At 38.5% G+C, this 12363-nt stretch overlaps 1 protein-coding gene across 2 annotated transcripts in view; it reads left to right on the forward strand.

Moving 5' to 3' along the window:
• SLC35A1 (solute carrier family 35 member A1) overlaps positions 1-12363 on the forward strand; it is a 32730-nt gene continuing 20367 nt past the window's right edge. The window contains exons 1-2 of one of the 2 annotated variants that reach the window (XM_045771981.2): positions 1-237; positions 1806-1983. In XM_045771981.2, the coding sequence (XP_045627937.1) occupies positions 135-237; positions 1806-1983 (281 nt within the window). In that variant the 5' untranslated portion in view covers positions 1-134. Of the gene's footprint in view, positions 238-565; positions 1257-1805; positions 1984-12363 lie in introns of those variants that run through there. The other variant, XM_087865313.1, reaches the window with a different exon arrangement.

Here is a 12363-nt window from a genome sequence, read left to right on the forward strand (position 1 = left end):
CTCTCCTCCATCCGGGTCTTCCCGTTGTCGGGGGTAGGTCGGATTGCTGAGCCTAATCTTGGTGCCAGGCTGGGCAGGAAGTCGGCGGACGGTCGGCCGGCGAGGCGCTCTAGGCCCAGTGATTTTTCGTCTCTATGACCACAAGGAGGCGGTGTCGGGTGTCCCGAGGACGGCGCGCGGAGGGGGCGTGCGTCAGTTCCGCGCGGGGCTGTCGGGGAACCATGGCTGCCCCAAGAGGTGAGGCCGGGGGCTGCCGGGACTGGGAAGCCCGCGGGGGGCGGAGGCGCACAAGCGTCAGCACCTGTCCGCGCCCGCGGGGCTCCGGGGCCAGGCCGAGGCGTCGGGCATCAGGAGTTTGTTTGGAGCCGCTCTGTGGCGTGAGCCGGCTCCGCCGCCTCGAAAGGCGGCGCGGGGCAGCCAGCGTCCTACTGCGGCTGTCTTCCCCCAGGCGGGCTCCGCGCCGGGCTGTTTGGCCGCCCCAGACCGCGCCTGCCCCGACGATTTTGTAGTGGGGGGGGGGGGGGAAACCAAATTCAGACAGGCCCGGGCTGGGGCGGACCCGGAGAGGGGCCGCAGCGCAGGTCCCGGGCTGGACCCGCATCACCCCGCGGGAGGCAGGACTGTGCTCCGTTCCGGCCGGGGTCGTCGCGGCTGGGGTCTCTTCTGCGCCTTCTGTCCTACGGATGCTCAGAGGCTTAAGGGCATGCTCAGGGCGCGGAGCCCAAGCAGCGGCTGGTTCCAGAAAACATCACTGGGGCATTAAAACAGCGCTGAAACCGTAACGAAATGGAGAAAGCAGTCGTTAACAGAGTTCCTTCCCTGGAGAATGTTGTTTGTGTTAGAAGGAACACTTTGATATTTTGGGTGGAGGGTGAGATTCACCGCTTTCCCCCCAGGGATGGCACATTAGAGTAATGATATTTGACGACTAATTGCCATTTCATGGGCGTGATTCTGATTAACCCCGAAGCACTTTGTTTTGCTGAGTGGGGTATGTAAGGAACAGAGCTGAATTTCTGGACCTCAGAACTGTAGCTAGGACAGGTTGGGCGACACCCGGATTCCTTCTCCACCCTTCTCCTACAGAGCATTTGGCTTCAGCTCTGAATAAATGTTAAACAGATACTTAAAGGGTACCTTTCTGCATGGGTGCCAAGTTACTTTCCTGGTTGGGGGACCCACGTTTATCATAAAGCCCTGCCCAGGGTCGTTGTCTGTGGTTGTGTATCATGCTCTTAAGCATTCTCCCATTTCTAGTAAGACCAACCTTAAGAGTCTTTTTGTAGCAACGCAGGAAATAAGTGGAAAAAATAGAATTGTTTTGATAACTAACACAGGATGGGGACAGCAAGATTAATGGTGAGCAAAACTTAAAATGATAGAACTCAAATAATCTGAAATAGTTGCAGTAATTTACAGATTTAGGCTTATTGTCAATAAATATTTGTTGTGCCTTATATGCCTACTATAAATGTATAATACTAACATTATGTTATAAAGATATATTAAATATGTAATTAAATCCCAAACTAGTGTCAGTATGCTACAGAATCTTGCAGTTGAGGCATTCTTCAGGAACAAAATCTTTGTTTAACTGGTTGATTTTTAAAAGTCAGCTGTGTTTTGTGTATGTATGTTTGTGGTCATGTACTTGGAAAGTATTGTTTTGCAATAAATTTTCAAATGTCATGGGTTTTAAAAAGTATTTTGTGCTTGAAATTGGGAAGCATTTTGAGGTATAACATTAACTTCTATAAACATAATGCTGTCTACTAAACGATATCTTTGTTGCACATATTTTCCAGAAAATGTCAGTTTATTATTCAAGTTATACTGCTTGGCAGTGATGACCCTGGTGGCTGCAGCTTATACCATAGCTTTAAGATATACAAGGACATCAGACAGAGAACTCTACTTTTCAACCACAGCCGTGTGTATCACAGAAGTTATAAAGTTATTACTAAGTGTGGGAATTTTAGCTAAGTGAGTATAAATACTTTTTAGTGTGTTAAATTGTTAATTTTCCACTTAGTTAAGGTATTTTCTTTATTAGAAGATTCAAGCTACACCTTCATATGTTCGATTGCTCTAGAGCTGTGTTTCTCAACTTGGGGTGGTTTTGCTCCACAGGAGATCTTTTTTGGTTGTGTCCACTTGGGTGGTGCTACTGGCATCTGCTGGGGGGAGGCTAAGGATGCTGCAGAACTTCCTACAATGCACAGAACAGCGCTCCGCAGCAGAGACTCATCCAGCCCCACGTATCAGTAGTGCTGAGGTCGAAGAACCCTGCTCTAAACCAGGGGTTGGCAAATTACGACCTGTGGGCCAAACCCTGTTTGCTGCCTCTTTTTGTTGCCGCAGAGACTGTGTGGCTCACGAAGCCTAAACTATTTACTATTTGACCCTCACGGAAAAGAATGACTGACTTCTGTTTTAGAGGCATATGATGATAATAGTAGTTAATGTTTCTTGAGTGTTTTGTGTGTTAAGTGCTAGGCACTGTGCTAAGTGCTTTTCATAGAAATTATCTAATTTGTATACATTTTCTTAGGTAAGTACTATACCCCTGTTTTACCTGTATAGCATTGGCGGTTCCTCAGTATTACACTTCTATTAATATGTGGCAGCACTGGGCTTTGAATTGGTAACACCGTATGAGAACCATTTTAGCTAAGTATACAGTATAAGAGGTTTAGGAATAGGGGCTTTGGAGTGACACAGACTTAATTTTAAGCCTAGATGCACTGTGATTATGACTTTGCGCACATCTCTTAACCTCTCTAAGCTTTAGTTTCTTTATTTTTTAATTGCAGAAAATAATTTAGGGTTGTGAGAATTAAGTAAAATCTGGTGGGAAATTGCATTGGGGAAAGATTTGTGAGATGTGAACCATTTTGGGTCACATGGCAGGTGAGAATTCATACAAGTTTCAAGATGTGAGTTAGTGAGAGTGGGCCACCAGTGAGGAATAGCATGTGTGTAAGCTTTTATGTAGAAACAAATTTCATATAAACACTTACGAATTTCATTTAACAAATATTTATCGATTTCTGTGTTACAGTTCTATCAAAGGTGTTGAATATACAAGTATGAATGAGATAGATATGGTTTGTCCTTGGAGCCTAGGCTTAGAGGAGGAGTGAGAAAATAAACCAGTAAATACACACATGATAACAAATAATCATGTGAAGAAAATACTCTAAAAATGGTTTGCGGAGGGAGAAAAGAACAGAAAGATAACTTGAGGCCACATGGTGGCAAGCTTTAATATATTTGAGTTTCAGGATGCCTGGGTGGCTCAGTCAGTTAGGTGTCTGCCTTGTGCTCAGGTCAGGATCTCTCAGCGGGGAGTCGGCTTCTCCCTCTTGGACTGCCCCTCCCCCACTGGTGTGTGTGTGTGTGTGTGTGTGTGTGTGTGTGCGCGCACGCGCGCGCGCGCGTGCTCGTGCACGCGCATGCTCTCAAAATCTTAAAATTTATCTTTTGGGCTGAGATACTGTGGCAGCTTAAGTTGTTAGGTTGCAAGTAGGGTAAAATCTCAGACCTTTCACAGTTTCTTACTTAACAAGATATTTTTTTATGGAGATTTGGCTTTGCTTAGGAGATTCTTCATTCTGATAATGTCTGATAAATAAGAGGTCTTATTGTACCTTTATTTATTTTTTAATAATAATTTTTATTATGTTAGTCACCATACAGTACATCCTTAGTTTTTGATGTAGTGATCCATGATTCATTGTTTGCGTTTAACACCCAGTGCACCATGCAATATGCGCCCTCCTTAATACACATCACCGGCCTATCCCAGTCCCCCACCCCTCTCCCCTCTGAAGCCCTCAGTTTGTTTCCCAGAGTCCACAGTCTCTCATGGTTCATTCCCCCTTCGGTTTACCCTGCATTCATTCTTCCCTTCCTTCTACTGATCTTCCTGCTATTTCTTATGTTCGATAAAAAAGGCAATGTTACTAAGGCAAAAATCTCTCTCTGTCTAAAATTCAACAACTTCTATATAAAACCTAAGAGTTTAATAAAATCTTAAGGCTTGGCTTCTTTTAAGACAAATATAGGGATATTGGAAGAAGAGGGATAAGGGAACCCATCTCTTCTTTTTATTCCCCAAATTCCAAGGGGAGACAAAATTGTGACTCAAGAATGAAATAGGACTGTAAGGCATGGCATCAGCCATTTTAAACTGTAAGGTCAAATCATGATTCGGTTGTTTTGTAACTGCTAGGAATTTTTAAAAACCAACGTTCAGAAAAAAGCAGTGAGGCCTTTGGTGTAACTCAGCCATTGTGCTGTGTTCTGCCAGCGCACCTGTACAGACTTTGTTTTACTCTGATGCTTTTCCAGCCTTGCAAAGCTTGGTGTGTAGTATTTCTTATCCTTCAGTTATTCAGTGCTATGGGTATGGGCAGTTGTAGTTTATTTTGTGGAAACTTTTTTGATAATTACATAAAAATAAAAGCACAAAATTTTCTAAGAATTCACCAGACAAGTCATAATGGTGCTGAAATAACAAGTGTGGAAAACCAGATACTGTACTTGATCAACGTCATCATCATCACTAATTAGTTGCTGTGTCTGTCGCCAGCACAATATAAAGGCTTACAGGAGAGGCTCTTCTGTGAACCTGCACCTGCAGGGTGCACAGGACCAGCGAGAACCAAGGAAAGTAAAGAATAATGACATACACAGTTTTGGTAGTTGGCATTTGACATGTGGCTAACAATATTTGGCGGTCAAGAAGAATCATTTAAAGCACACAGTTTCTAAGTGGAAAAAGCACTGGCAAAAAATTTACAAAACATGAAACTAAATGCATTTGAAATTATTGGATTTTAAAGTGAATATAATTTTTATGGAGAACATGTTAGTAAATCTTCAAGTGCTTATTCAAAACACATTGGTAGAAACTAAATACCTGCTATTCATAACAAGAAAATATTTTATTTCTTCAAAGAATTTACTCAGAATAGTAAGAATGCTCATTTCTTAGAATGGTAAAAAAGTGAAAGATAAAGGAGAATTATTTCAACCTAGGAAGTCACAGACTGATACTTACAAAATGAGATGAAAGGACAATGCAGTTGCTTCTTTAGCAACATGTGATGAGACCCTTGATGATGAAACTAAAGCACAGCTATGTGGGAAAGATACCCAGTGAAAATGCTGAAAGTTGGTTCTAGATCTTGAAGGGACAGCTAACTTATATTAATAAGCTGTTAGGAAACTCTAATATGGAAAAGATGAATAAAATACATGGCCAGACTCTGGGCTACTAAGAATGAATTGAACAGTTAAGAGTTGCAGCAAATGAAAGACCCAATAACTTTATATTTGTCTTTTTGATTTAATCCTGTGAGGTTTGCAAAGTAGTAAAAGATTTTCTAGATACTCTCCATGCTGTCATTTCTTTGTACACCTATTAAAACTGGTAACTTAAAAAAAAAAGTGGGTCAAAGGCAAATGGGATGTTACGTGGTTTGTCAGAAACACAAGTTGGATATTACTGATTTGTTCTACTGTGATGGAAAAACTTAAAATATTAGAAAATATTTGTGGTAAGAGATTAGATTTTTGTTTTCAAAGTAGAAGCAATACTTCATCATTTCAGAGAGGATAACAATTTCAGGACATTGTGGGAGAATTTGAAAGAATTATACAAGAAGTAACTAAAAGTTTATACCTTAAAAATCTTCTCTTAAGAGAAGAAAAAGTAAAAAGTAGATCCTGATGATAAAATAAAATTTCTCCCATATTGTGATCTAAAGTTAATATAAAAATTAGTGTGTTACCATATTCTGATTTGAAAATTTTGGAGGAAAGCAAAAGGAAAAAACATGGAACTACTATTTAAATGGAAAAAAAATTATTAAAGGAAGTACAAGCTTCTTCCCTTCTTCCTACTCTTTACCCTGTGATAAAGTGCAATAATTTTATAGAGTTGACATAAATACTATTTCAGAACTTCAGTTTTATCTGAACTATGCAGAGCCTAACCTCATAGACCAGTTTGGCTGTTTATTTAGTATGGTCTCTACAGTAATGCTCTTTGCTCAGTAATATGTTCAGTCTTGGCTAATTGTTAAAGAAGTACGTATCATTTTATAGTGTGTAGAGATGGGGGCAGAGACTCAGGAAATTTCTTGAAATTCTTAGTGTCTTGCTCATGATTAAGGTTTACTTACAGAGAAACAGATCACTGCCACATCCACATAATCTGTGTTTCCCTTCCTCCAAACATTTTAAACATAGTCATGCCATGTCTGTTTCAATATATTGTTAAAAGATGTGATGGGACAGTCAAGTTCATTCATTTATTCATTTGCTTATCAAGCCCCAGTTATGTGCTTAACACTGTTTCAGATGTAAGAAGTGTAGTTGCAAACTACACTGGCATAGTTCTGTCCCCACGGAGCTTATAGTCTAGTGGGGAACCAGATATTAAGCAAATAAGTAATAAATTTGTGTTGTTAAGAGTAAGTAGAGGATGCTGTAAATAAGTATAATAGAGGGTCTCCATTTGGGTTGGAAGGCTTTCTCTCTGAGAAAGTTATATTTAAACCTAGACCTGAAGATTGAGTAGAAGTTGTGTAGGAAAAGAGCATAGAGAAGGCAGAGAGAACTATGTTTGAAGAACCCAAGGCAGAAAAATCCTTGACTCTTAAGTAACAACAGTAGTGTTGTGAGAAGGGAGTGGGGCTAAGCTGAAGCAGGAGAGGTCTGCAAGGTATCAGAGAGTAAGTTCATGGGCCTGTGAAGAATTTTGCATTGAAGTGGACTTGGAAATAACTGAATGGTTTAATTCAGGGACTAACCATGGCAATCCATTTTGCTTTAAGAATCACATTGATCTTTGAGGAGATGGATTAGAAGGGTGCCAAGAGTTGGAAGTAAGGAAGCTTATTAGAGGCTAGACATAACGGCCTACTCTGAGAACACAGGATAAGGAGAAGCTAATGGATCTGAGTTATGTTCTGGAAGGAGAATCTATAGGACTTGGTGATGGGTTTGGGTACACAGTCGATTCGTACTTTTCCACAGTAGTTTTGTTCTGTGAAGTCACCATGGATACTGAATTAGTGAATATTGATCTAGTGCTCCTAGGGGAAAAACAGTGTTCGGTTCCTGTGAGCCTCTGTCACAACATTTTCATCAACTGATCAATAACCTTGTTTTATGTGTGTTTCTGTTTAAAGACACCTTATTTAATATATGTTGATTCATTAGCATTGAACTCACAGCCAGTAGCACTATAATTCATACCTAAAGAAATCTTATGTAACATGTATTTTCTCCTTAAGGCACATTACAGCTGTCTTGGATTTGGACAGTATGCTTGGGGGCCATTTTAAAGAGCAAAATAACCACCAGAAAGCCCCCAAATGTGGAAAACATGGCACTAAATAGACTACATTAGCTTACGGTATGAGAGCTGAAACAAGGCGGGAGATCATTGTCTTTTTTGACCTCAACTGGGAATGTGTGTATTAGGCAACTCAAATTTTTGGCCTCTCTGTACATGTTTGCCTATGACTGTAAAAGTGCTGAGAGTATTGATTTTGGGGTTACAAATGCACTTTAGCAAATAGGCAGATTCGCACATACAGAACCCAGGATAATAAGGGTCAGCTACAGTAGGTGAGGGAACGGGGTGTTAAGAATCATATTCCTATTTCTTAATATAAAAAACTGGGTAAATAGAGTTATTTTTTTCTGAGACAGGAAGAAAAGCAGATTTTAGGGAAGGGGATATCAATAATTTAATTTTGGGTAGGTACAATATAAAGTTTTTTGTGCCTCTGAGACATCCAGTGGGCTATGGAGAGTAGGCAGTTGCATTGATGAGTCTGGAACACAGAGAGGTCTGGGCTGGAGAAATAAATATGGATGTCCTTATCACATAAAGTATTTAATGTCATGGGATTAGAAGGGCTTGTCAGAAGAGAGTAATCTCATAAAAGTATTCTCAGTTTTAGTGCCCTTTAACTCCATATACCTTAAAGATTCCTAGTTCTTGGACAATTTAACCAGAAACCACAGAACCTGCATAAAGAGGAACACACAGTCATAGGTGCAGTACGTTTAGACAAACGGAAGTCAGCTTATTTAAAATATAACAAGAGTCAGTCTGGTCTGAGGCAGTGTCCTACAATTTTGTAAGAATTAAATTAAGCGGACTGAGGTACGCATAACTTCAACCAAGTGCCCAGGTAGGTAAATTAGAATATTTAGGTCCTAAGAATTTATGCAGAGGCAGTTGTAGGTCCAGGGATGGTTCCTGGTGAGTCTGGAGATCTAAAGTCTAGTCACTCATCTCTTGTGTCAGAACTTTGAGACTGGAAAGGGACTAATTAATATAATCTCTGTCTCATAAATCTGACCTGACCAAATGGATCAGCAAGGTTCCAGACTCATGTTTTGAGTGAACAGCAGTCTCTCGGGATTTGAGGTGGTAGGTAGTTTCTGTACCTAGGGAATCCTGTTTGGATAGAATTCATGGCAATTCAGGTCATGTGGCAGAGACTCCATTCTCTTTGGTTCCCTCTCCTTTTCCCTTTCCTGGGGTAGGACTAGTGGGGTTGCATCCCCTGAAGCATGGGTATTATTAGTATGGGAAAAACCTTTGTAGTCTGAAGGGTATGGCTGGTTTGCTGAAACACTGGAAGACAAGAGCTTAATTTTAATCTCAAATCTTTTCTTTGCCCTGTTCATATATGGTAAAAAAATAAATTGTAAGTGAAATTCACTTGAAAATTTTCTGTGTGATGTGTTTAGGATATTTAACTTTTTAAAGGAAACACAGACTTGGTTTGGTGAGGAGTGCACTATGTATTGGGGCAACAACCACCATGGATTTCATTTACATTTCTTCAGAAAAAAGTTAAAACACATCTTTCAGATTGTGGTAAGAGAACAGAAGGTAGAGAAATGCATACCTTGGTGTGGTCTCCTAAGAAAACTGGGCATTAAATGTGGAAAATCCTTACTGCTGTAATATATGATGTTGTAAGTTAAAACCACCTTAGAAAAACCAGAGTAATGCTGCTTTTTGGTGCTATTGTGAAAAATGAATTTTTGAAAACCTAATGAGCAGATATCTAACTATCTTTAGAAAGCAAGAAACTACATTCTAGAATACAATCTGTTAATCACTGTCAAAATGTGTTATGTAAAAGGCCAAACATCTTTTAAGATTGCAGCAACTAAATTTGCTGCATCAGACATTCAGGACTGGTGCTATTGAGAGTGGCAGGCTGCCAGAATGATGGTGTTAGGGGAACATTCTTTCCTGTTTCCCCTCAGACTGTGAGGGAAACATGCAGGTAAATTCAGCCAATTTTCATTTCATTCTTGTCCTCTATTTTAGTTGTAGCTATAATTTCATCTTCTGTGATGAGAAATCTTAGGCTGAGGGAAGATTATTTGCCAAAGATACCTAGAAAGTGATTGGCAGAGATGTTCCCTGATCTCTAATTTTCAAATTATGAATCTTTCAGAACAGTGACGTAATTGAGTAGTTTTTGATTAGCTAGGACAAAAAAAAGAATGTAGTAGCATTGTTAGACATTTCAGTAATTTTCAATTTTATTTTTTGCTTTTTCTCTTTTATTTCTGAATGCCAACATTTTGCCCATGCATATTTTATATTCTTTCTCTGTATATATTTGTGCATTTTTTTTGAGAGGAAGTTCTATATAAGATGCCTCTTTGTCCCTAGATTCTTCAGTGCATAATTCCTGAAAACAATGACATTCTGTTACCTAATCATAAAATACCAAAGTCGAGACATCAGTATTTATACAACACTATTATTTAATTGACAGACCTTAGATAATTTTGCCATTTGCCCTAATGTCCTTTAATAGTAAAATAATTACATTTAGTTGTCATACCTCTTGATTCCTTTGAGACAGTTCTTCCATCTTTCTTTTTTTCATGTCTTAGACATTGTTGAAGAGCATAGTCTGTATGTCCCTCAATTTATGTTTATTTAAAGCTTTTCATGATTCAGTGTAATCGTATTTTTTGTTTTTGTGGTCAGAAATACCACAGAAATGAATGTGTCCTCAGTGCAGTGTATCATCAGGCACACAATATCCATTTGCCCCATCACTGGTAATTTAATTTTGATTTGATTAAGGTAGTGCCTGCTAAGTTTCTCCACATAAAGTTATCAATTTTCTCTTTGTAATTAATGAATAGCTTGTGGAGAGATACTTCATGGCTAACTAAATACTGTTTCTCCTATCACTTTCACTCACATAAGTTTATTACCCATTGATGTTGCCAAATGGTAACTTCTTAATTCCATCACTCCTTGTACATTTATTAGTTGGCCTTCTACCCTAAGCTTTTCCTATCTTTCTCTGTCTCTTTCTCACACACACAGCATAGATTCATGGATTCGTTGTATGGGCTGGAATCCATTATCATTGTTTAGTTTGATGCTAAAATTATCCCAGATTAGGGCAGTGGGATCTTCAAGCTTCTTCCTGTTTCATTCCTGATTTCCTTTCATTTCCTTTTTTTTTTCCCCATCAATCTTTGAGCAGTTTATTTAGTTAGCATAGGAAGACGTTTAAGGCTTATCTTATACTACCTGCCCCAACCCTGAAATCATAACATTTCTCCAAGAAGCCTTATTTTTTTTTTTTTTTTTTGAGAGTGGTATTTAGAAACCATAGTCTAGAACACTAGGTGTGCCCATTGCTTCTGGAGTATCATTGCTTCCTGGCCCTTTCAGCAGAGGCAGGAAATATATGTATGCGTGTACATATATACCGGTCTGTTTCTGTACTTCTGTATGTATATGTCTGTGTGTATAACATGAGATATATATTGTTTGATACCTGTAATTCTAATACCACAGTTTATTTTAAACTTCCCTTTCCATATTTGCTCCTTTTCTAATGTGATAAATCTAGCTTCCATTATCCTTAAGATATTTGCTCAATCTCCAAGTATATAAATAGATTCAGAGTTTCTAACATTACAGCTGTGAAAAACCTAACTAAAGTTCACTATTTTTTATGTAGTTCTTTTGGCCTTTAGTTTTAGAGCATATAGTAAAAAGACTGTTTCTTAGACTACTTGGGTTAGTTTTTTTTTTCCCCTTTAGTGTAATTTTGTTATTCACTTAAAAAACTGACAGATTTTGTTTGTATTTAATTTTAGGTTTTCCCATCCTTGTTGATTTTACATATAATTTACAGTAATTTTTGGAATGTGAAATTATACTTATTTTAGTGAGCTAGAACTGCAAGAAAAGGAGTGCAGGGAAGAATTAATGGATGGCTGCTTTGATAAGATTTAAAGTTTACATGGTCTAATTGGTGAGTTTTAATTACGTGTACTTAGCACATGTACATGGTATGCACTGTCTCCACTTTACTTCCCCTCCCACCCTGCTTCAGTGTTTTATCTTAGAGAGTGTTCCACGTCAGTACATAGAAATCTGTCTCATTCTTCTTAAGAGCTGCATGGTGTTCTGGTATATGGGTGTATTATATATACTGGGCTCCGTTGATGGCGTTTGGGTTGTTTACAGTCTAAACAAAGGTGTAATAACTGTCTTTTTACATACCTGTTGTGCATATTTATGATTACATCAGATGACTTTTAAATTGAAGAGGAAATTGCTAAATCCTACTTTTTTAGGGGAGGGGACAGATTTGCAGTTTGATGTTGCAAAAGTTCTATATGTAATTAAGTTGGTTTTTAAAAATCTTCGAGTTATAAATTACCAGTTTCTAAGTTGTAATCTGATTGAAACATAAAACAGTATAACATTTCAAATATTTTGGTTTTGCAAACTAGTTACTGCAGTTCACAGGAAAATGACTGATTAGCTGTATGCTTTACTAAAAGCTATCATAGCTATTAAAACTGACCGTTTTTATTTAAATCTGTCACTTGTGGGATGAAGAAATGGAAGTGCAAAGCTTTCCCATTGTCTTAGAACAAAGTCAACTTTTTATTGTTTGCTATTCACCAGTCTATAAAGACTAAGTAAACCTAGCAGGATGTGTAAATGTACTATGTTTTGGGTGTGTTTAGTAATAAAACAAATACATTATGTAAGACTGAAGAAAATATTTTACTCCAGAAAAATTATTTTCTAGTTACCTAGAATAATGTAGCCATCAAATACTTATTATATTATAGATTATCCAGTTCTATTCTGTTTCTCCTGCTGGGTTTACATTTTCTTTTTATTGCTAAAACTTGGTTTGTATTTTTTCATAACTTATTACTACACGTAACATTAGATCCAAACATTTACTTAACCTTTCAAACTTCCTTTGTTTCCTTTCAAACTTTCCTACTGTTTGTCAGTCACTCTTCCAGAAGACCAGA

The sequence above is a fragment of the Ursus americanus genome, chromosome 11 (assembly GCF_024610735.1).
Source record: "Ursus americanus isolate L20-20 chromosome 11, mUrsAme1.1.p, whole genome shotgun sequence".
NCBI lineage: Eukaryota > Metazoa > Chordata > Mammalia > Carnivora > Ursidae > Ursus > Ursus americanus.